This window comes from Protopterus annectens, chromosome 2.part2 (genome assembly GCF_019279795.1).
Source record: "Protopterus annectens isolate FY-2018-M chromosome 2.part2, PAN1.0, whole genome shotgun sequence".
Classification (NCBI taxonomy): Eukaryota; Metazoa; Chordata; order Ceratodontiformes; family Protopteridae; genus Protopterus; species Protopterus annectens.
The window spans coordinates 639,668,985-639,695,082 of record NC_056730.1 but is presented as its reverse complement, the minus strand read 5'-3'; the positions used below and the strand labels follow the sequence as shown (position 1 = coordinate 639,695,082).

The 26,098-nt window shown below is 39.0% G+C and overlaps 1 protein-coding gene across 5 annotated transcripts in view; it reads left to right on the top strand.

The window, feature by feature from the left end:
- The window catches only part of DYSF (dysferlin), a 3,914,743-nt gene that overhangs the window by 3,443,706 nt on the left and 444,939 nt on the right, over positions 1 to 26,098 (top strand). For all 5 annotated transcript variants that reach the window (XM_044064060.1, XM_044064063.1, XM_044064061.1 and 2 more), the window contains one exon: positions 24,681 to 24,851. In XM_044064060.1, the coding sequence (XP_043919995.1) occupies positions 24,681 to 24,851 (171 nt within the window). The remainder of the gene's footprint in view (positions 1 to 24,680; positions 24,852 to 26,098) is intronic.

Sequence of the window (26,098 nt, the reverse complement as noted above, 5' to 3'; positions counted from 1 at the left end):
TGTGTGATTTCGAAGTTAGTATATACATGTGGTGTAGGTTTGTTTGTTTGTGTTTTTGTGTTTGTGTGTGTTTTGTTTATTGTAGTGTGGGTTGGACGATGTATGTGTTGTGTGTTGTATGGTGTGTATGTGTTCGTGATTGTGTGTTTCGTGATTGTGTGCTTTTGGGATTTTGGACGTTCGACTTTATAATTTCGAAATACTGAAATACGGGATTTCAGTATTTCGAAATTATAAAGTGAATCCATATATATATATATATATATATATATATATATATATATATATATATATATATATATATATATATATCATCATCTTCTTTCGGCTGTTCCCGTTAGGGGTCGCCACAGCAGATCACCTGTTTCCATTTCTTCCTGTCCTCTGCATCTTGCTCTGTCACACCAACCACCTGCATGTCCCCTCTCACCACATCCATAAACTTTATCTTAGGCCTTCCTCTTTTCCTGTTACCTGGTAGCTTCATCCTTAGCATCTTTTTCCCAATATACTCAGCATCCCTCCTCAGCACATGTCCAAACCAACGTAATCTTGCCTCTCTGGCTTTGTCTCCAAACCTTCCAACCTGGGCTGACCCTCTAATGTACTTATTCCTAATCCTGTCCACCCTCGTCACACCCAGTGCAAATCTTAACATCTTTAACTCTGCCACATCGAGCTCAAACTCCTGCCTTTTTGTCAATGCCACTGTCTCCAACCCATACAACATAGCTGGTATCACTACCCTCTTGTAGACCTTCCCTTTCACTCTTACTGGTACTCGTCTATCATAAATCACTCTTGACACTCTTCTCCACCCACTCCATCTTGCATGTACTCTCTTCTTCACCTCTCTTCCACACTCACCGTTACTCTGAACTATTGACCCCAAGTATTTAAACTCATCCACCTTCGCCACCTCTACTCCTTGCATCCTCACCATTCCTCTATCCTCCCTCTCATTCACACACATATATATTCTGTCTTAGTCCTGCTGACCTTCATTCCTCTTCTCTCTAGAGCATATCTCCATCTCTCCAGGGTCTCTTCCACCTGTTCCCTACTCTCACTACAGATCACAATGTCATCTTCAAACATCATAGTCCATGGGGACTCCTGTCTGATCTCGTCTCTCAACCTGTCCATCACCATTGCAAATAAGAAAGGGCTCAGAGCTGATCCTTGATGTAATCCCACCTCCACCTTAAATGCATCCGTCACTCCCACCGCAGACCTCACCACTGTCACACTTTTATATTCATATTTATTTATTTATGGGTCTGCTTCAGACCATCGAAATGTCACAATATTGAATTACAAAGCATCAAGATGGAAACAATGAAGCACCAGAACATCGAAGGATGACATACTAGAACCACAGAACATCAACCCAGGTAGAGTGGATGTCAGATATGGAATGGAGATTGTGGTATAGTGGAGAGTGGGAAATTTACTTTTACCCCACTGTAGTGCGATCTCTGAGTTGGTATATATAATTTAAGAGTTGCAGGGGGCTTGTCCCACTGCAAAACTGTTGTATCAGGTATATGTGCTTGTAAGATTTGGTTCAATGTTCCATGATTTGAGCATGTCGTCCTTTGATGTTTTTGTGTTTCGTTGTTTCTGTCTCAGTGTTTTGTAATTTGATATTGTGGCTGAAGTAGATCCATATATATATATATATATATATATATATATATATATATATATATGTATATGGGTCTAGGATATATGCTCGACTAGCATATATCCGAATTACAAAACATCAAACACACACGAAAGCACTTAACATCGAAAAGTGCTTCCATGTATGTGTAGTTCAAAAAAAAAATCTCCATTTCTGCAGGGGGGCTTCACCTCCCCCTGCACCCCCCCCCCACACCCCCCCATTCTATTATTCTCACTCCAAGATTGATCACACTACAGTGGGGAAAAGGGAATTTTCCCTTACCCACACTGTAGTCCGATCTACGAAACAGGCACACATACATGGAAGCGTTTATCGATGTTAAGTGCTTTCGTGTATGTGTGTTCAATGTTTTGTGATTCGGACATATGCTAGTCGAGCATGTGCCCGCATCCCATAGATATATATATATATATATCTTGTGATTTTTTTTCAAACAGAATCCTAGAATGTACAAGGCATTTGGGCCTTATGATCATATACTCCTTGCCAGTACCTACCTGCAGACCTTACCTCCTTCTTTTCAATGTACAATAGACCAGTCATGCTGGAGGTGAACTTATGAGTAGTCATCCAATTTGGTAATTTCTTTTTAAAGGAAGATAATGTGTCCCATTGCTCAATCTGTCAAGGAAGTTTGCTCCACAGAAGGGGTAATCGTTGGTGACAGTCAGTCCATGTACTGTGAGTTGTTTAGATCTCAGGCTCTAGTCTTTGCTGGACTGTTTGATTTGTAGAGAAATAAGCAGTTTTGCACAACCATATTACTAATATCCAGAAGGCAAGACAAAGATCACCCTTACGGAGTTTATAACACACTGAACACAGGGGCAAGGCTTCCAGCCTCTCTTAGTAGCTCAGGTCCTATAGCCCCATAATCTTTTTGTTAAGAACTTTTGGCGTACACATTTGCTTAATATGTCCAGTAAGATACATCCTAAATTGTGAAAAAAAATCACATTGTATTTGATGATGGGCCTAATTAGTGCAGAATATAGAGGGGTAATGAAGGCATGTAGCATGAAATCAAATGCCTTGATTAGATGAAAGGGCTGTATGTACAGCATGAAAACTGTGTCTGGCTTGCATTACTCTCAAAAAATAACCACATTCATTCTATATGTTTGAATGTTTCTAAACATGTCATGGTTTTTGTGTATTCATGTATGCAGCAGTAACATTTTATATAATGCTTGTGTCCATCTAAATATACATCAGCAGCAGTATTTTATGTTGTGTTCTATAGCTGTATATGTAGCAGCATTAGCGTTTAATTTAGTTATTTATTTATTTATTGAGATTTGATTACCGGGAAAGTCTGACTGGGTAGAAGCCCATTTTCAGAGGAGGGCCAGGGAGAAAAGCTACAAATTATTACAAAACATTTTAAGAACAATAATTTTACAATCTTCAAAAATAAAACAAAAACATATACAGTTTAAATAATTGTAACAAGTTAGATATAATATAAAAACATTGGTTAAAAATACAAGGTATATGACAATCATTTAATATTTTGAGGACAGTTTGTAGAGAAATTAAAGATTAGTTACTCTAATAGAAATATAAATTGCAAAATGAAGTGAGGGGAAGGCAGGCTTATGGTATACTTAGAGAGAAAGTCAAGGAGAAATAGCAGCAAGGAAGTAAGTGAAGAAGGGGGAGTAAGGCGGTATAAGGAATGAAAAGATACTTGCTCATATTTAGGGATATAGTTTATCCTGGATTTGAGCAAGAACAGAGCCAGATTTTATCTAGGAAATCTTTCAGAGTGGTTTTGAAAAATGGGAGGGAGGGTGTAGACCTGATAGACACAGGTAAGGAGTTACAGGTCTTAGCAACCTTGTACAAGTGCAAACAACGCCCAGTAGATTTGCTAGGTTTGTAGATATACAGGAGCTTTTGGTCATTGGATCGCAATGACTGACTGGGAACATAGTTCTGTAGAATGTTTTTTAGTGCTGGACAGGAAGATGGATGTTGGTTAATTTTATAGGTGGTAAGAAGTTGTGTATATGTTTGATAATGTGGCAGTTCTAACCAATTTAGGCTTTTCAGTGCTATACAGTGGTGGGCTCTGAAGTTTAGCAGCTATGTTATAGCATTGTTTTAAGGTTTAATTTTTGCGAAACCTCCAGGTTAGTAAGGATGGGAGTGCCATAAAGACGAGTGGGGAAGAGAAAAGTAGTGGCAAGTGTAGTTTTAGTTGTGCAAGTAAGGCAGCCCTAGCTTTTGATTATTTTTTCTTACGCCATTTTGTATATGCAGGTTGAATGTAAGATTATCATCCGCTATCTGCCCCTAATAGTTTGCTATGAGAAGTGACTTCAGTGGTTATATTATCAAGAGAGAGAACTTTAACTTTAGTTTTTTTTTCATGAGACGGATTTAATCTCAGGTTTGGATATATTTAAGTCTGCAGGAGGAGTAAGATTTTATATCATGTTTGTAAATAAGTATGTGTGTAGCAACACTGACATTTTACATTCATGCTTGTGTGTTTCTGTATCTAACAGCCCAAAGATTTTATATTACATTGGTATGCATTTAAATATGTAGCTACAGTAACATTTCATGTAATATGTGTCTATATTTGTTGCAGGAGTAACGTTTATGTCAGTGTTGTATATATTTTTATATGCATCTGCAGCAGTAACACATCTATATAGATAGACAGAGAGAGAGAGTAGCGAAATATTTTATATCATGTCTCTTCTCTGAGCGATTTAAATAACCATCATCATTGTTTTCCCTGGCCTTTCTAACTTAGAGCGTCTTCACTAATGTAATTATTTTTCACCAGGGAAACTGCTTACCGACATGCTGGGACATACTTCATCATTTCATTCCATAATTTTCTTTCCTTCGGGTGAATTCTTACTGATTTTGGTATTTTTATATATATATATATATATATGTATATATATATGGGTCTACTTCGAATAACCGAACCGCCACTTCACCGACACCCAGAAGATCGAGACGGAACGACCGAACAGGTAGATGATCGAAAAGGCGATATTCCGACAGCCGAAAGAACGACAACGGCAACGTGTGAGCGATCCGTAAGTGTCGATAGTGACGGATTTAGGATTGCCGAGCTGACTGGTATGTGTACGATAGTGAGGGATTTTTGGTTTGGGTGTGGGCAAGGTGTGTGTGTGGTAGTGTCGAACTTAGGGTTCCGTAAGGTAAGTGTGTTATAGTGACGTAGTGTAGAGTAGGGAAGGATTGAGTGAGTTAGGGTTAGAATGCGGGTGGAGTGAGTGTGCGATAGTGACGGGCATAATGTTTTAGGGAGGGTTAAGTGAGTTAGGGTTAGGTGCATCTGCAGCAGTAACACATCTTGATGTTATAGAGGTTTAGAGAGTTAAGTGAGTTAGGGAAATATTGGGGTTATATCATGTCTCTAGTGTCGGACGTTAGGGTTAGGGTTTAAATAAGGTTCATGGATATGTTATTGTGGCAATGTGTAGTTTACGCTTCTTCACTAATGTAATGGTGTTCGGTTTTGAGTTGTTGGTGTTTGTCGGTGTTGTGTGTTTCATTGTTTGGGGTCCATAATTTTCCTTCCTTCGGCTGAATTCTTACTGATTTTGGTATATATATATATATATATATATATATATATATATATATATATATATATATATATACACACACATAGATATTGATATATATAGATATATAGATATGTATAGATGTAGATATATGTGGGATATTACTTTAATCACCTGATTAACTTTCAGTTAAAAATGATTACACTCATTGCCGGGAACTATATGGACATTTTTACTGCTTTGCCATCAAGGATATTGAATTGTTTGGGGAATTCTCTGATTGCTCTGGCTGGAGATGTTTTACAGGATATTTATTACTGCTAGTGTCATTGTATATCTTTTTTAGACCACATTATTGGGTTTGGATACTCTTGTCTGTTACTGTGTGGTACACTTTCTATTTTATATCCATGGTGTCATTTAAGATGTACTGCCACTGAGTATATCTGGCCCAAAGTTTACTGTGGCTTCTAACATGACAGACACCATGCATTTTAATCCCTATAAAATGGAGCTGTCCTGCATATTAATAGTATCTCCTATCCCTTACAGCTCAGTCAAAAGTAATCAACAAAAATATGTCCTGTGATCATCTGAACATATTAAAATGACTGCACTGCCTATCTGGGAAGTTATGCTTTTCTCATTTATGTCACATATAAGTGCTACACGTTCTTCCCTGCACATTAACCACTGTGCACTTTACACGTTTTCTGCAGTAGTCATTTTAGTTGTTCATACATAAACTAATTTCATTCTACATTTTATTTCTAATTTTTATTTTGTTGCTTCATTTGCTGTGTTTGGTATTTTGGCCTCTGTTAATGTCTAGCTTTATTCCATTGTGACAGTTTGCCAGCACAGTCCAGATGTTGAACATGTGATGCATCTGATCCTGTGGTGTAAATCCTTGGTAAGTGTATTAGTTTATAAGTTCATAGTCTCATAGGCCAATACTAAGCAATTAGTCTTCACTTCATTACAAGCCTAGCCAATAAAACAAATTAAAACGTTACTTCCAATCTGATGGAGGGCTGCATGAGATAGACCAGGGAAGAATTTGTGGCTGCTTGTTAGATTATCAAAGTTTACCGTGAAGGAAGCAGGGGTGCTACTCTGCTTGACATATAGTGGAAGTTTGTTCTAGAGATGGGGTATGCATTGTGATATGAATCTGTCATCCCAGCATGTCGTATTTATGTACTGATGAGGGTTTAGTTCCTTTAACAGTTATTGAGGAACCATTTGTTCTGCAAAGGAATACAAGGTCAAGGAGACCAGATCATTTATAGACTGAAAGACTAGACACAGATCACTGGTGAGGAGTTTATAAGAGACTGAGTACAGAGAGATGGATGCCAGTCTGTCAGGATAGCTGAGGCTCTTAGTAATGGCCCTGATGAGAGATGAATAAAGAGGAATTAAGACATATTTCGATCTACAGTATATTTCTTTTGAATTTAGATGAGCCAGATAGAGGGCTTTTTAAACCAAGATGAAGGTATGGTGGTAAAAGGATAAGGAATTCTCAAAAAGACTGCCTAGATCCCTAATGACAATGAAGGATTGGAGGGGTGTGTCATCTGTATGATATATTTCATGGTACCAAGATGAAAGATACATTTTTTTCAGATTTCGTTTCAGATCATTGTCCTTGCATCAACAGTTAACATAGTCTAACCCATGAAGGAGCAATTGTGCTTGAGTTTAAGTTTAATTAATGGACCTCCTTCACATACTTGAAAACCCACATTCTTGAAAGTCAAAATATAGAGCCTTATTTATCAAACAGACAAAATATTGAAGTGTGTCAGTTGCTGGCTATCTGAGACTACAGTTCAGTGAAGATTTGGATTTTGCCCTTTCCAGCAGTAACATGATCTTGCAATTGGTATATATAATTAGCAGGGAGTATAGGGGTGAAGGGGGGCTTGCCCTCCCTGTGAAAAATTATGTTTTGCTCCATTTTTTGTCTGTTTCGATATTTTTCCAGTTTGATAAATTGGGCTTGAAGTTTTGACTTTTGAGGATGTGGACTTTTGAGTTTATGATGTAGATCCAAGTTAACAACATCCATTTTTCAGTCAAAAGTATTGCATTGAAGGTCTGGGTGATAGATGGCAAATAGGAGAGGGGCCAACATTGAGCCCTGTGGTGCACTGTTGGGAATCGTTTTGCTTATTGAAGTGGCATCTATAACTCTAACCACAAGGGTTCCATCAAAGAAATATTTAGTTATTCACCACAGAACATACAGAGTTATAATCAGATTTACAAGTCTGTCAATATTCCTTGCATAATGAATAGTGCCAAAGCCTATGGACAGGTCCAGATATGCCACATGTACTGCATAGCCACTAACCGCTGCTTTAGTGACTTGACTTTTTCAAAGAATTTAATCAGGTTAAAGACCTTCTTTCACCAAAGTTAAACTGATGAGGGTTGCAGTTAAGAGATTTATAATGTACAAATGAGGTTTGAAATTATATGTTCCATAGTTTTACATGTGAGGCTAATGAGACTAATGAGTCTATAATTACCAGAGTATGTTGTTGTGCCACCCTTGTATGATGGCAATACAATATCTGTTTTCCAGACTTCAGGAATGTAACTTGTGGAGAGGCTTAGATTAAATAAGTAGGGTTTAGGTAGGCCATATTTGGTATTGGTAGGCATTCAGCATGGTATGTTGTCTTGGAACATGGGTGAGGTGCTCTTAGCTATTGACAGGGATGAGAAGAGCAATTCAATAGTAATTCAGTGTCTTCAGTCTGTGGAATACCTATAGCTGTGGGTAGAGTAAATTAATAATGTGCTCAAGTTTCAGGATGGCCTCACTTTTGACATTTTTTTAAATATTCCTGTCATTGAGTAGAGTCACTTGAATGTGTTCCATATTAGACTTTACTAGATTGGAATGTCCTGCAGATGGACTTTGCTTATATAGGCACTATGGGGCAGTAAGACCTATAGCTAGAGTATGTGAGCCTTGGTAAGAGGAGTACAGACCATCCCTGGCAAGGAAAGAAGGCTTGGCAGATATTAAGTTCCAACCTGACACATACTGGATTCCCCTAGAATGACACCTGCAGCATACCGAATTATTAAAACCAATTATCTTTCGTTAGGATCTTGACAGCATTCCAGGTAATAAAATGCCACAAAAGACCAGCGTCTTTTCTGCCTCAGACATATGCAGGTCATATCCTTTTGCTTGTCTCTTTGGGTAGAGTGTCTAAGCTCAGTCACCCCCACATTGACCACTGCCAGGTCATATTTGCATTTGGCAAAATTGAGGAATTAAAGGGAAAGGGCTCTTGTTATGTCTGATATCCTAACTCCAGAAATATAATGATCTATCACTCTGTTCATATCTATCCTGATAAGGGTGGTGTCCATATACCTACTAATAGAATCACCTTGTACTAAAACATTACCACAGATCATGATACTCAGAGACTGTAACCATGTGACTCTTAGAGTTATGTGTACTGGCTATGTATTATTATATGAATTAATGACAACGATGTCTTAATCCTTCGCCTGGGAGAATGTCAGCTTAAGTTAGCTTAGTGGAGGTACTCTTTGCTATAGGTGTGTGCATGTGTGTAGTGTACTTACCTAGCATATGTATTTTAAGGTGAGAGGGTAGACTCAAGTTCAGAAAATACTTATACCTTTCCCATTTTGAATCAGTAGCCGTAAATGTTTTTTAGTTAGCATATGACAGTTACCACACTGCTTCAAAATATCTAGTGCTGTCAGGCTGGCTACTAGGGTGAATCTGTAGTGGCCAGTATACATGAAGAGGTGTGAGAAAACAGGCGTAAAACAGATGGGAATAATGGCTCTTACTACAAAATGGTGATAATGTGTGGAGGGCTAAAATATACATGAATATGAGATGTGGCTAGTGTTTGCTTTGTGAACAAGTAATTGTGGTAGTATTAATAAATGTAGAAAATGACATTTGAAATCAGTATGTAGGAATAGCAGAGGTGTAGCTGGTTCAACCAGTGCCCTGTGCTTGTCCCACAAACTAGTGTCTGACCCCCTCAACTCTTCAAGTGAAGATAAAAAAATTAAAAAAAACGTGTCTGCTCCTTCTACTGGCACACCAACAGGTGGCCAGCTACACACCCCTTCCCTACTGCCTCAGTTCTTGAATGGAAGACCACAAAAAAAAAAAAAAAGGCTGTAATCAGGCAGGTACCTGGGGCTAAATACAAACCAGAAACCCGAATGCATTGAATCCCCCTAGATTAAATGAACACATTTCCATTTGCAGTGTTTTAAAGTTACGATCATATGTGGCATAAAGTTGCAAAATGGATTGTTATGCTTTTTATATTTTTCTTATGTTTGTTTATTTTAGCAGTATTTAAGTGCAATGAAGTATTTGATTAGATGAAGTATGTTTAAACATGTTTTCATTGGTGTATTTAAAACACATGATTTCTTGACAGGGCTATTTAAATGTGCTGTACATGGATTTATGTGATTCTGATGAAGTCTGTTGATATACTCAGGATGAAAGTGCTTAATTTTATTTTACAATACAGGAGTTAAAAATAACTGGTCTGCTTGTTGTTTTCTGGTTATTTAAGGTTTGATTAGGGACCTGGGGCTCCTGAAGTGCAGCAGCTGTTCAGCTCCTATTTCTACACCCTTCCCCAACCCTTCTTCCTAACATTATATTAGAAAAAAAATCCTTCTTCTTTTAAACTGTAGCAAACTGCCTGCTACAGATGTAGCAAGCAGTTATTACAATTTATACCCTGCACAAAGAACTACAACACTCAGGTTTTAGTTTAATTTTTTTTCTTTTAAACAGTAGCAAACTGCTTTGACAGTGTTGGAATTAGTTGTTACAGCCAGCTAGTTTAGACCACACATTGAGTGCTACAGTGCTCAGGTTTTAGTTTAGACCACACACAAAGCACAGTGCTCAGATTTGACCTCAACTGTGATATCGGCTTTAAAAAGTCAGTATGCATTTAAAGAGCAATCAGGATAGCCAAATTGGTCTTTGATGGTAGCCCCTAAAACTTTACTCCCGAGGCAGTTGCCCCTTCACCCTGCTTTAGCTATGCTACTGAGGAACAGTAAAGTAATCACAAACATATGGTACATTTATATCTGATAGCCTTACCTAACCTACCTCTCAACCTCTTACAGCAAGAAATCTGGACAAAGGGGCCAAAAATAGGAACAATTTTAAGTATTGCTGTTATAAGCTTAGAAAGTTGATAGTATAACAAGTTTTGCATTAGCATGATTTTTTTAAAGGATATGAATTCTGAAACTCAAATGTCTGTCTATTGCTAAACTTCAGTCTTTAATGATTTACCACTAATTTGCCACAAAACCACAATTTTATAAAAAACGGACCAAAAAATATGAGGCCAAAATCTGGACATTCTGCAAAAATCTGTACAGTTGAGAGGTATGTTACTCAATAGTTTTAAGTGCAGTATCTGTGAGCAGTAGTTCAGTTTCTGTGGCAGCTGAACAATCAGCACAGGCAGCAGTGCAATGCAAAAACAGCAGTGATCAGAAGTGAAATCAAATGCAATTAGTAGCTGAAATAACAGGTTAATTTGTTCTTTAACTTGTTAGTACCAGCAGTGGTGTAATGTAATGTCTCTAGGTGCAGTTACTGCAGAGAAATAGTGCAGAGAGTCTAACCAAATAGCTCCAAGTGCAGTAAACAGTGAGTAGTTACAATACAGTATCAGCAGAGTAATTAGCACAAGCAACAAAATTATATCACACAGTATAATCCAATACTTTCTATTACAGTACTGGGTAATAGCTTTGGATGTTGTAACAGTACATCAGTCAGTAACCTGCAGAAATGCAGCAAGACCACTAATCAAAAAAGCCCATTCAGTATCAGAGATAATAAGCTGATATGGTTTCCCTCTACCTGGTATCTGTAATTGGTAACAGTGCAAAATGAGCAGGTATAGTATAGTACTATCAAAAGTGTAGTATTCACTTAGATATTGAAGGTTGACTTAGATGATTGTCCGTCAGTTGGCTTGGATGATTAAGGAGCTGGTAACGAGCTGGTTCCTGTGGTACAGTTCTGCAGGGTTTGAGTCCCTCAACCTCCATTGCCTAACTGTGTGACTCTGAGCATGTCACTTAACTGGACACCACTCCTTGGCTGAGTCTGGAAAAGATCCATGGAAGTCAATGCTCTACTCCAGAAAACAAATACAAATAAATAAATTGCCATTAGTGAACAGCAGTACAAATGCAGTAAGGCACAATTGCGATATACTACTTAAAATAAAATTAATAACACTACAGTATGTTGAACAGCAGTGCTAATTTCAGTGATGTAACCAGATGTGTGCAGTCGATAAGTTAAAATTATGTCACTGTTATGTAACAGTCTGACTGCAGAGTCAAGAGTTGATGTCAGCTTTCCTTTCAGGTTAATGAACTGCACTGCACAGTTCTTTATCCTTCAAATATCACTGTTTCATGTTATTTAGTTAAATTCTTTCTTTATCCCTTATTCATTTATTTTCCTACTGGTGCCTTATCGTCTTTAGCTTACCGGGGAGCCAGTACTTATCGTGCAAGCCATAGGTGAAAGTCAGAGAACCAGACTTTGACTCGACAATTGTTCATCACAATATGTGCAAACATACTTGCATGTTACCCAAGTGACAACAGTCAGTTTTGGAGGCTAACCAGTACATATAACAGCCTGCCTTTTGTGGGAGAACATTCGGAAGTCCTTAAGGACATCGGGAGGACATGCAGATTACGCACAGAAGGCATCAAACACAGGACAAAACCAGATAACTAAGAACTGTGAGGTTGTAATGTTATCTGCATTAACTACTCAGAACTTTAAATTACATATCTTCATAAGCTTTATGAGACATTTGTTGTTTCCTGTAGTGCCATTCCTTCGACACCCATTTGTTATTTGCTTTTCATGAATCCCCAGCCCCACCTCAGGTAACAGTTAATACTTTTCAAAATGTCCAGATTTTTGCAGAATATCCAGATTTTGCCTTGTGTTTTTGGTCTGTTCTTCATAAACCTTGTAGCTTTCTGGCAAATCATTGAGGATTGAAGTCACAAAATAATGACATACATTTGAGTTTTAGACTTCATAGCCTTCAAAAAAATGCATACTATTGCAAATCTGCTATTCTAACAAATTTCAAGTGTATAAGCACAGTATATAACATCTGTTCCTGATTTTGGACCTTTGCCTCCTTATTATTTGTAGCTGTGCCCAGATTTCTTGAGCTGAGAGGTTGAGAGGTATGTATCTGAGCCATACTGGTGTGATGTTGTATGACTCACGTAATAACTGTGGTTCATGGATTGATAACAGACTTTCTTGTTGCATCCTTGACAGATGCTTCCTGGAGAAAAGCCAAGGTTGCAGTATTTTGCTTTGTAAGGGAAGCTTAAAGTGAGTAAATCATTGGAATTCACTCAATAAGGTTATCCTGGCAAAATCTCAGTGGACAAAAAGAGTGACACAGCAATGTCACTACTTAAAGTCAGGGTGTCACACAAATGATGCAAAGTTTTCTTGAGTATACAAATGTGTAGAAGAGGAGAAACTATAGCAAGTTTAAGATTAAAATTCACCTTTATTTTGAGTAGTCATACAGATGTATGGCTAACTGCAGGACTAGAAAAAAATAAAATAAATAAAAAAATACAACTTTCAGCATTTTTTTTTCAAAATTAGTTAGCAGTCCAATACAGAACATAGAAACACCGCACTTGCCAATAGTTACACATTGCATAACGAGCCTAATGCATAATTTACACCACTTCTGCACACACACACACACACACACACACACACACACACACACACACACACACACACACACACACACACACACACACACACACACACACACACACACACACACACACACACACACACACACACACGCACACACACACACACTTGGTCTGTTGCACTTGTGTTATAGACTAATCAAAATATTCACATTTAGTCATGTGGAAGAAATAATTCAATTCTTATACTGGCCAAGGCTCTTGTCGCCCCTATAGTGCCTTTTTTAGGCGGTGTTCCAAAGACCAAATTACCACCGTAACAGCTACAAACAAATGCAATCTGAGGGTCATGCTGCTCAATGCTAGGTCTAAATCTCAAAATGCACTTGCTGGAAGCACTCCTTAAAATGGAGAACATCAACATGTGTGCCATAACAGAGACCTGGTTTAAGGCAGCAGAAAGCACCCCTGCACTACCAGGCTGTAACTCATTCCACACCTTTCAGCCCCAGAACTTGGACCAAAGCTCCAAAGGAGGTGATGTTTCCATATTCATAAAGGATGTGCACACCACCAGACTGGCAGCCCAACATAATGCATCTGAGATACTTCAGGTGCAGCTAACATTGGGTAAGACAGTGATTCAGGTCGTAGCCTGCTATAGACCCCCAACCATGTCCCTAGACTCACACTCCACGTTTCTAAGCACCCTAGAGAATATTAGGGTCCAACCTAACACTCTCATACTGGGTGACTTCAACTAACCTTCCATTAACTTGGAAAACTACTCATGTACCAATACACTTGCCCAACGTTTCCTGGAATTTATTAATTCCAATGCCCTGGACCAGCTCATTCTTACCCCCAATAGAGGACACAACATCCTTGACCTGGTCATTACTAACATGGACGACCATTACTCTAAACCAGTAGTCAACTCCTCCCTGGTTAGATCTGACCACAAACTAATCAGCTTGAAAATCCACAGCCCTCCCAACTCCCCCCCCCCTCGCAAAGGTAACCACCATGAAAAACTTCTCCAAAGCTAACTCTAGGCTCCTAAAAACAGAAGTGGCTAACTTCACAGCACCCATGCAAATGGAGAACAGTTGCATGACCTCCGAATCATACACCAATACACTGTACGAACACGTACACAAATGAATGGATCTTGCCATACCCAATAGAACCAAGACACTCTCCTCCAAAACAAGGAAGCCAATCTGGTGGTCCCCTGCCATAAACAAACTCTACAACAGAAGGAGAAAACTGATGCAGAATAAGGTGAAGTCCCAAGACTGGAAAAACTCCCTTATCAGCCTCAACAAAAAGTTGAGATCCCTCATCAAGTCCTCTAAAGCTAGCTATGAAAACAGAATTGCAGCAGATAGTAAAGACAACCACAAGGCCTTCTACAGTTATGTAAATAATCTCCACGGCAATACCCACATTTGCTTTGAGCTACTGCACAATGGTACCTCCAGTACCGAGCCAACAGATAATATTGCGAATATCCTGGCCGACAGATTCAGTGCCAACTTTAACCCCCCCCCCCCAAAGGACCAGTCACAATACCAGTAGATTGCCAGGCACCCAGTATTACTGCTGCACAGGTTAAAACAGCACTGTCCAAGGCCAAGAATACAGCTTCTATGGGACCCGACAGTATCCCTGGCTGTGTTCTACATGAACTACAGAGTGAACTGGCACCTCACCTGTGTGCCCTGTTCAGTCACAGCCTCAGTTCAGGCTTTGTCCCTACTGAATGGTGCACTGCTACAGTCATCCCTCTCTACAAAGGAGGAGCAACTACAGACCCTGGGAACTATCGCCCCATTAGCCTGGTGAGTCTGATATGCAAAGCTATGGAATGCGTCATCATGGACCTAATAAACAAGGATATAGGGAATCTCCAAACTCTGGATCCCACACAGTTTGGTTTTGTGAAGGGTAGATCATGCCTGCTCAACTTGGTCAACTTCTTAGAGTCAGTCACCGGAGCTGTGGATGAAGGCAAGGTGGTTCATACAGCCTACCTTGATCTGGCCAAGGCCTTTGATACCATTCCCCCTCAGGAATCATAGAAAAACTCACTAAGCTAGGCATCAACCCCTATATCACTAGGTGGGTTTCAAACTGGCTCACAGGTAGAACCCACAGTGTGAAAGTAGCTGACTCCAAGTCAGACTGCCGACCAGTCACGAGTGGAGTCCCACAGGGTTCGGTCCTGGGTCCTCTGCTGTTTGGTATCTACTTCTCTGAAGTCCAAGTCGACATGAAGGGACCCTGGCTGACAAAATTCACAGACGATTTCAAGTTGGGAGCTATTATTAACTCCCTGAGTGATGTTGACATCCTACAGAAAGGCCTCACTGTGACCATCGACTGGTGTCAGAACCATGGCCTTAAGCTCAATGCCAAAAAATGTGTCATCATCCCCTTTGGGAAAAACCCAGTTCCCATGAATTACCACATTGATGCTAGTCCATTGAAGACAGAAGGCGTTATAAGAGATCTGGGAACACAGGTTGATGGCAACCTCTGTTTTGACCACCACGTTGCCACTGTGGTCAGAAAGCCCTTCTGTGTGACACATCTCATTACTAAGGGTTTGGATCCAGGAAGAAAGAGGTCATTGTCTCCCTCTACTCTTCCCTCATTAGGCCAATCATTGAGTACAATGCCTCATTTGGCATGTACCTCACTAAACACCTGCAACAACTGGAGAGGCTGCTAAAGTACCTCACAAAGAGGATCCTAGGCCTTAAACATTTGTCGTATATGGACAGACTCAAAAAACTCCAACTATTCTCTGTCTCATATCGCCTACTTAGAGGCAATCTCTGCTTGACTTACAAAGCCATATCTGACCCAGCTCTGTTAGAAATGCCACATGTAAAGAAATACCAATCCCTCCGCACCACATGCTCCAGAGACTTCAACCTCATTACCACAATCAACACAACATGCTGGAGGGACAGGTTTGTAACCCAGAGACTGCCCATGCTATGGAATAGACTTCCTGTACATGTCAAGCAGAGCACCTCACTGGCACTCATCAAGAGAAATCTTGATGAGTGGATGGGAAATAGAAAATTCACCCCAGGGATCACTCCAGTGGCTTTACTCGACAGAGGCACTGGGAACTAAGGTCGGCTGGCATGATGCCAGGGTAATCCTATGGGCTAGGCTTGTAAAGGCTACAGGGCCATTAGCCTAGTACACACCTATGAACCTATGAAACTATGAATGATATCTGGTTTCAATGCACAAGGCATCATTTCTGGGGTGTCTGCCTGTTGCATTCACTTGAGTTAAGCACTCATGATATTTAGTGTGGAAAGATCACTGTGCATGCCTCTGTGGATTCAAGTATTATTATTATTTACTGACCACATTACTTTATTGGAAATATGGAAATCTAAAGATTGTTTTATACTACACCCCTTCATTTTTTAATGTAGAACTTAGGTTTGCTTTAAAGTACATTGCTTTTTAATTTAAATTCATATTTTGCAGGCACATTCTAGACTTTGATTTTAAACTCAGAAGAGTGTGTCAGTAATTTCTTGTCAAATCCCAGCATTTCAGAACTTTGAAACAATTTTGGATTAGCATGAAATTATAGTTTTGTATGTTATTTAATTTAATTAATTAAAAAAAAAACTTAAATGGATGCTTTTCTCAGGGTCAGTCAATGTTCTGTTTTAGTGGCAATGAATTAACATTTTGGTGTCTGTGTGTGTGTATTTTGACGCACTGTTTTGCATAAATAAACACATTTTTGTTTAGCGTCAGATAGGAATTAACCTGAAGAAGTTAATAAAGTTATTGTAGTGCAGACATTGTCTTAGATACATGTTGCTTTGTCCTCTGAGATACTTGACTATGTCTTTTTGAATGATCAAGGGCAGCACAACAAGTAATGGATTGATTTTCACTGAGTTATAGTGTGTTTAGTTACTACTAAATGGTCTCATAAAGAAACAATATCTTGTTAAGTAGCAACCCCCATTATTTTTAAGCTGTTTTTTTTTTTACTTTATATTCTTTATATTGTAGTAGCATTATGACCATTAACCCCCATTCCTCATTAGGCTAACATGTTCATTTCACCACCTGAAACAGGGCAATTGTTTGTAAGGGGCGTTGGGGGACAGACTTAAGAGCTAGAGGTTCATCTTTTAAAACTGACTGGCAAGTAGAGAGGTTATATTCAGTTTCTGTCTCATCCTAATGCTTTGCTGGATGTTCTGTCTTAGCCCAGATGTCCTCCCCTCAGCATCCTACCATATGCAGTACTAGGGTAGAGGCTGTGATTTCAGGCATCCAGTGCATAAATGTTTCCATGTATGCAGCAAACCATGGATACAGCATGAGGTTCTGTTTGACAGAACCCTGTGTGTGGCTAGATCCTTTGTGCCAGGTATTATCTACCTGCTTTCCTCCAGGAGTCGCACCAGCACTGCATGTCATACTGCCTTCCTCAGAACCCTGTGCATGGCTAGATCCTTTGTGCCAGGTATTATCTACCTGCTTTCCTCCAGGAGTCGCACCAGCACTGCATATCATGCTGCCTTCCTCAGAACCCTGTGCGTGGCTAGATCCTTTGTGCCAGGTATTATCTACCTGCTTTCCTCCAGGAGTCGCACCAGCACTGCATATCATGCTGCCTTTCTCAGAACCCTGTGCATGGCTAGATCCTTTGTGCCAGGTATTATCTACCTGCTTTCCTCCAGGAGTCGCACCAGCACTGCATGTCATGCTGCCTTCCCCAGAACCTTGTGCGTGGCTAGATCCTTTGTGCCAGGTATTATCTACCTGCTTTCCTCCAGGAGTCGCAGCAGCACTGCATGTCATGCTGCCTTCCTCAGAACCCTGTGCGTGGCTAGATCCTTTGTGCCAGGTATTATCTACCTACTTTCCTCCAGGAGTCTCAGCAGCAGCACTGCATGTCATGCTGCCTTCCTCAGAACCCTGTGCGTGGCTAGATCCTTTGTGCCAGGTATTATCTACGTGCTTTCCTCCAGGAGTCGCACTAGCACTGCATGTCATGCTGCCTTCCTCCCTCTAGCATGAGTGTGGCAGTTTTGGTCACTTATACTCACCCTTTCCATTTGGCACCTCTAACGCCCATGTTATTTGTTGATCCTGTGGCACATAGGCCGTAATCAGGACTTTAATCCTGTGCAGCAGAGTTCTTCTTTATGACAGAATACTTGATGTGGTTTACAGACTAAGGTTCTTCTGTAACTGCTTAATGCCTAAAAGTGGGGAAAAAATGAAAATGTTGGGGAAGAGGGAATCTCAAAAATTGCTCTTCTTCTTAAAACTTCTTTTTGCAGGGGGGAGGGACTTGCTGTAGAACGTCCTGACATTTCAAACAGTTGCCATCTTCCCCTCTTTAATAATAAAGTCTGAATTTCTTTGAAAAGAGTGCTTTCTAGCCTGTCTTTTGAATACTGCAAGCCTTTTCGTTTTTCTTTTTTTTTTTGCAAAAAAAATTCTGTCCATCTTATATTTTCATCAAACGCAAACATGGGCTCACCTGCTGGCGGTATTGTGATTTCATGTGTAAACACTAAAGTGTTGCTCTGTTAGTAGGGATTATCATTTTTCTCTAATACCTTAAGAGTTGAAGGTTAAATCCTCACTTCTGATCACTGTGTATATTCGGGTGCATATAGACAGACAGATTGATAGATATATAGATATAATGCACTCACCTAATTATCTCTACTATTTATTTATTTATTTATTTACATTTTTTGACCAGGAGAGTCTGACTGGACGCAGGTTCGTTTTCAGCAGAGGCCCGGGGAGAAAAGCTCCACATTCAAATGTTACAGACAATTGTACACTTTGAGAAATGTATCATTTACAAATTATAGCTTTAGTTACAGCTTAGTACATAATACTAGATTAAGACAAAAGTAGTAAATCAGCTGTAGAAAAAACATACAGGTTTAAACATAGATTACAGATGTTGTACAAGGTTACAGATGTAGGACCGTATTCATCAGTAGACAGCAGAAACATTTCTGTTTGTGAGGTACATAGACATTGTCAATTGTTTCAATAAGAACTATTTTATTGTATGGTAAGTAGCTAGGTTATTAAGCTACTGTGCTAGGTATATTCATGGTAGATAGTGGGGTGCTGAGAGAGGGAGTGGTGGGAGGAATGGGTGCTATTACAGAGGAAGTTGCAGGGGCATATTCTGCATGTTTTTAGGTATGTTTTTAGTAAGGATATGAAGTGGGTGTAAGATGTTACAGAGGTGACTGAGGGTGGGAGCAAGTTCCATAATTTGGCTATAGCACAGGAGAATAATAGGTTTTTGTTGCTGGATCTTAGTGGTCTGGTGGTAAGATAGGGTTGGAGTAAATTTTGAAGGGATGGGACTTTTAGTGGTTGGTTTACTAGTTTGTGGGCAAGTGCGAGTTGGTACCATTGAAGGAGGTGAGGGAGCTCTAGCCAGCCCAATTCTGCCAGTGAGGGACAGTGGTGACTATGGTAGGATGCTCCTGTGGTGAATTTTGCGATTTTGTTGTAGCAGGTTTCAAGCTTATTTAGATCACATTGTCTTAGGTTTGTATATATTGGGGAGGCGTAAAGTAGGGTGGAGATAAGGTGGGAATTTGCTACTGAGATCTTTGCAGCTTTGGTAAGTAGTTGCTGATTTTTATATAGTGCCCCTAGTTTTTTGTGTACTTTTTAAATGGTCATGGATATGTGAATGTCAAAGTTCAGTTTATTGTCTATTTCAACTCCTAGCAATTTGTTGTTTTCTTTAGGATGGATAGTTGTGTTGTCTTTTGCTGTGATGTTAAAGTGAGAGGGGTTTTGGGTAAGTTTGGTGGGTTGGAAGATAAGTAATTTACTTTTGTTTGGGTCGAATATTAATTGGGCATCGGATAACCAAGTTGCCACAGAGGAAAAGGCATCCTGTGTGACTCTTTGTAGTTCGGGTAGGGAGTGGGCTGAGCAGATGATGGTTGAGTCACCTGCGTATTGTATGAGTGTGCCTTGTGTGGTGGCAGAGGCTAGATTATTGGTGAAAATAGTGAAGAGTAGGGGACCAAGGATGGACCCTTGGGGAACCACTATGGAGACAGGTAGTTGGGGGGATAGGCCGTCCTGCCATACAATGGATTATTGGCAGTCAGATAGGTAACTTTGAAACTAGTTGGTGACTGATTGAGAGAAGGATAGGTTGTTGAGAAGAGAGATGAGTTTTTTGTGTGGTACCATGTTGAAAGCTTTAGATAGGTATAGGAAAGTAGCTGATGAAAGGTAGCCAGCATTTTTATGTTGTAGGATAGTGTTTGTGAAAGAGAGTAAGGCAGTGGTGGTGCTGTGGTTTGGTCAGAAACCATGTTGGGTGTTTGCAAGGAGGTGATCTGAGACCTAAGAATGGATGCATCTCTCTAGTATTTTGGAGAGTGGAGAGAGAATAGCTATAGGGCGGTAACTGGTTAGCTCTGTGGAGGGGCCACTTTTGTGGAGGGGAATTATGTGTGATACTTTCCAAAGTGTGTGGATGTAACTTTCTGGTAGAGATCTGTTTATCAAGATGGATACTGGGTAGGCTAGAACGTCAGCTGCAAGTTGTAGTTATTCACTTGGGAGGTTGTCTGCTGCTCATTTGGTGGGTTTAAGTTTAGTTAACAGTTTCTTTATTTTGGAGGTAGGAACAGGGGAGAAAGAGAAGCTAGTGGGAAGATTGCTAGTTGGAGTTAGAGATGTGGGACTGAGGGGGGAAAGGGTTGTGTTGTGACAGTACGGTTTGTGTGAAATGTTTGTTGAAGGAGGTAGCAATTGTTTCGGTGGAGTGAGTAATGTTTGGAGTGGGGTACCTACTTTACTTTAAAGTTTATTGAGGACCAGAATTGTTTGGGGTTATGTTGGGAGGAGGTAAAGGCAGACTGGTAGTATTGGATTTTGTCCAATTTTATTAGATTTTGACTCTATTGCTATCTATCTGTATGTCTGTCTGTCTGTCTAAACCAATCATCTTTTTATCTTTATTTGCTATCTCTCAATATGTACATTTGTCATCTGTCATCTTATTATTGAATATCTCTGCTTTGTCTCTGTATATATATATATATATATATATATATATATATATATATATATATATATATATGTAGTCAACAAAGGACAGACAGATAGGTAGGCAGATCACTTACCATGTCATCTGTGTGTCATCTGTCTATCTCTGTTCTCTATCTGTATGTATGTATATACATGTGTGTGTGTCTGTGTGTGTGCGTGTATATATATATATATATATATATATATATATATATATATATATATATATAGGCATGAGTGCATGTGTGTGTTTATGTATAGCATTTATTATGTTAACCTTTTGCCTTAAGAATGAGTCATAATCAAAAAATTTCTGTATACCAGTCCACTTATGGATAGATAGATAGATAGATAGATAGATAGATAGATAGATAGATAGGGGTCTATGGACCAGTCAGTTATCCAGTTAGCAAAAGACAATTAATTACATAAATAAATAAAATCAAGTTAGCAAAAGATAATTAATTACACATTTAAATACATAAATATTCCATGAGCATTGTGTTGATCTTTTGACTTCATGGCAACCTGTAATACGGGTTGTTTATTTGGTTATGTTTCCAATAATACCCTTGACCATTCCTTCAGGTGCCAGCATAACAACAGACACATTTTCATGAAGCCGTGTGCTTCACAAAGCTGTCTGCATTGGAAGTTATTGAAAGCAAGGATATTGTCAGACTCCAGTATGCCATATAGACATGACATGGTCTTTAGGAAGGAACAGTAAGTATTTATCAGTTAGGCCAAGAAAATAATTGTTATTATGCACAAACCCACCAAACTCTATAAAAAGAGACATTTTCTCTGGCCATGATTTTAGTTTTCTTAACCCCATATCTTCTCCTCCTGTGTTGCCATTTATACATCCTTTTTGCAACTCTTCTGGCTTTTTAGGAACTGTTGTTTTCTCTCTGTAACTTTTCATTTCCTTTTATCATTCCAGCATCACTGTCATCTTTATTCTTCAAGTATCAGATGTTTTCTTATGCAAAACTTATTTGTTTCAATGTACTGTTGTTTCTTTAGTTTATCTAAGGATCAAGGCTTGCAAGACAGCACTTAACAGTCTCTCTTGCGCAGATTTTTGCCACCCCTCCATGACTGTTATCATATTCTACAAATGGATGTCTGGAGAAACATGCTGCAATCTTTTCTTTCTATTTCCTATATTTTACTCTAGACTGATATAGTTGCAGTCTTAGGGGGTTTCTCTTCATTCTCGGTGGTGGTTTATACATTTGATTATTTAATCGAATTTGTAGGAGTATATGGTTTGTAATTAGAGAGAGAACTCTTTAAATATGTACTTGTGTATGCCCACACAATGGCTAATATTTATTTTTCTTTCTTTTCCAAGCATCTGTTAATATCCTTCTGTCATAATATGTTACCATCTTGTACTCAGCTTAAGGTTGTCCCGAGTCTTGCTTTGCAGGCATTCACCTTTGGCATCATTCAGCTATGGCAGTACATAACAGTGTCTGAACTTAGGCCTTGCTTCAGTTACCCTAGGGTGTTTATTGTTGTTCAGGCCATACAAAACACGCACTCCTTGTTAAGTCTGTAAGTGGTGAAGTAAAAATGTGAAAGTCTTTTATTATCGGGAAATCTCTTAATAGGCTTCTTACCTCTGTCTGTTGGACATGTTATGTCATGAATTGTTTTCACCTTTACTGGATCTGGCTGTAGTCTTCTTCCCAAAAAATAAAATAAGCAGTAACATTCTAATATTATTTCTGGCTGTCTTACACTAGGTCTTGCCCTATCATTTTCATTTATGGTATAGACAGACGTGTTCTTCTCAGACATCGCTACTCTTTTCTGTTTTTTCCTTGTTTTCACTCTACACAGTATTTATGCATAACCTTTTGTTTGTCGTGCTGTTTTTTTTTTTATCTGTCAAACTTGTTTTCTTTGTACTTTACCTCCTCACTTCTTTTGCTGCTTTTGCATGCTGTAGCAAAGGTGATTTACTTCTTGCAGTTAGTACTTGTCTTACCCTTTGCTGGATACAAATATATTTGTGGGTACTGCCCACAAAAATATCTGCATTTTGATCTGTAAGTTTTTTATTGTCATCTGCAGTGAAATGTGGATCTTTGCCTTCGTTTTCTTTTATGTTTTTCTAGGCTTTTCTTCTCTACATGCTTTATTTACAGTGTCATCTTTGTTAACAGAAAAACATTCTGCCATGCTTCTTTAGTTTTGCTTTGCTTGCTACAAATAGAACTCCTAAATATTTTTTTCTGAATAGATCCTGGTCTGAAATGTTGAATTTTGTACACAACGTCTTCACCTTTAGGGCTTAAATACTGGTTTGACAGTATTCTACTGTCTTTTTCCCTTTCATTTCATTTCCTTTACTTTCCCTTCCTTTCCTTCCCTTTCCTTTCCTTCCCTGTCCTTTCATTTCCTTCCTGTCTTTTTCCTTTCCTTCCCTTTCCTTTCCTTCCCGTCCCTTTCCTTCCCATCCCTGTCCTTTCCTTCCCATTCCTTTCTTTTCCTTTCCTCTCCTTCCCATCCCTTTCCTTCCCTTTCTTTTCCTTCCCATCCCTTTCCTTCCCTTTCATTTCCTTTCCTTCCCTTCCCTTTCCTTTCCTTCCCATCCCATCCCTTTCCTTCCCTTCCATTTACTTTCCATTCCTTCCCTTCCCATCCCTTTCCTTTCCTTTCCTTCCCATCCCATCCCTTTCCTTTCCTCCCCTTCCCTTCTTCAGATCTGCTGCATATCACCAAACCTCATGCATCTTTTTCATTTCCTCACCCCAATGCTGGCTGGACTGAATTCTTTCACTGGCACTCCACATGTTAAATTAATACCCTACCTCTCACCCACACTTTTATTTATTGCTCTCTTTTGAATATATAATTTTCCAACGCATTATTACATGCCTTATTTTTTCTGCTTTTTAAAGCTGTTTCCTTCAGTTTCCTTTCATATTCCTTTGCTCTCTAGTTCTCAGATTTTCATTTATTTTCATGCAATTAATTTGGCAACCTTAATAAACTGAATTAAAAAAGTGAAATCTTCTCTTTTCTGTTTTTAATGCTCATTCATATCACTTTTGCTTTTAATTCTCATTGATATCACTCATATTGCTTGTTGGAACATTACCCTGCGCGTTTTGTAACCCAGCAAGTTCTTTGAATTTTTATTTAACTTTCGTTGGACTAAATGCATCTTTGTCATATCTCCATGTACCCTAGATAAATGTTTTGAAAAAGCATTAGATTCCATTATTATTCTCCTTTCATAGAAAATATGTTGAGAAATATTAGACATTGAAAGTATAGCTGACAATATAATATAATAAGGAAGCAATGAGGCTAGTTTGCAACTGTGTACTGTGCTAACCTTAAAGTTGTGAAAAAAAATGCAAACTTTTTTTTAGTATTGCTCTGCAGACAGTTGTCTCGACTGCAGATCCTGTCTGGAATTTTTTCAGTAAAAAACCCTGATGAAAGCTTCTGTAGTTAGACTCAATGAATATATCAGTGTACAGACATAAACAACGTATTCTCTTTTTTTCTTTTTCCAGAATGTATGAGCTGAAATGTACCTTGCCTTTGGAGAAAGATCTCAAGATCACTTTGTATGATTATGATCTTCTTTCAAAGGATGAGAAGATTGGGGAGACAGTTATCGACTTGGAGAATCGCTTCCTCTCAAAATATGGAGCTTGCTGTGGGCTGCCTCAGACATATTGCATGTATGTATACAATATGCTAGTAAGTACATAGAGTAACAGTAGAAGTAAATACTAACAAATGTGCTTTAGCAGGAAATGGAATGTGTGCAATTGGATTATTTATTTCTTTGTTTGATTTTGGTAACTAAAATAGTGCTTTGAATTTATTATGCTGGTTTTCAGGTATAGCCTGGAAATACACAATGAGACTTTAATTGTAGCTATTGGATAAATGCCAAATATAATGCAAGCTGTTCACAGAAGCAGTAGGTACTTATGGTGTGCAGATTAATCTAGAGTGCCAAAACATTCTTTACTACCCTTATCCCATGTTCCAGTAATAAATCCTTAAGTTTAATGTTATGAAACCAAAATGACCCCACACATTGCCAGGCAGCATAGCAGAGGTAAGTTATAGCTACAGGAAGCAGAATGAGGCACAGTTTCATAGCCTAACAGCTGTAACGTTCGTGAAGAAAATTGGACAAATTGCTATTCAGCATTGGGTGGGGGGACAACTGAAGAGCAACTTCCCCAAACACTATGAAGTGAGTTTGCATTTTATGCTCAAATCCAGCTTTGCCTGCATTATGCCAACAGTGTCTTTTTATTCGTATTCAGAGACTAGCACAATCTGGGCTTGAGAATATAAACATTAAGGGTATTAAGAGGCTGCATGTTCCCCACATCATGAGTGGTGTGGAGGGCATTGAGGGACTGCATGTTCCCACATTATGAGTGGTATGGAGGGCATTAAGGGGCTGAATACTCATATCAGGAGTGGTGTGGAGGGCATTAAGGGGGTGCATGTTCCCCATATCACGAGTGGTGTGGGAAACCCAGGGCTCTTGAAACACTGATATATTTTTACCATCTACTTTTCTGTCTCCCATTCTGTTAGTCTTTTTTCTACAAATGGCATGTTTACATTTAATATGGGGTACTTGGTGGCTTTATTTTTGGGGTAAGGCTTTTTAAAGAACTTATTTTACAGGGCTGCACAATAGTTGCAAATGAGCTTTATCTTCTGGGGATAGGTATGACTTTTTTAGCCTCCACAGTGTAATATTTGACTGTAAAGATGCCGGTAAACTAAGTAAAAGCTGCTGGGAAGCTTCTAAAACTCTGGTAGAGCATATAAATATATAATTGCTGATGATGAGCAAAACCTCTTTTAAAAGCATCACTTAAAAGTGAAACTGTAATAATACAGGAGATAATTTAAAACTCAATGTTAACAAGGCTGAATGTGTCTCTTTTTATACCCC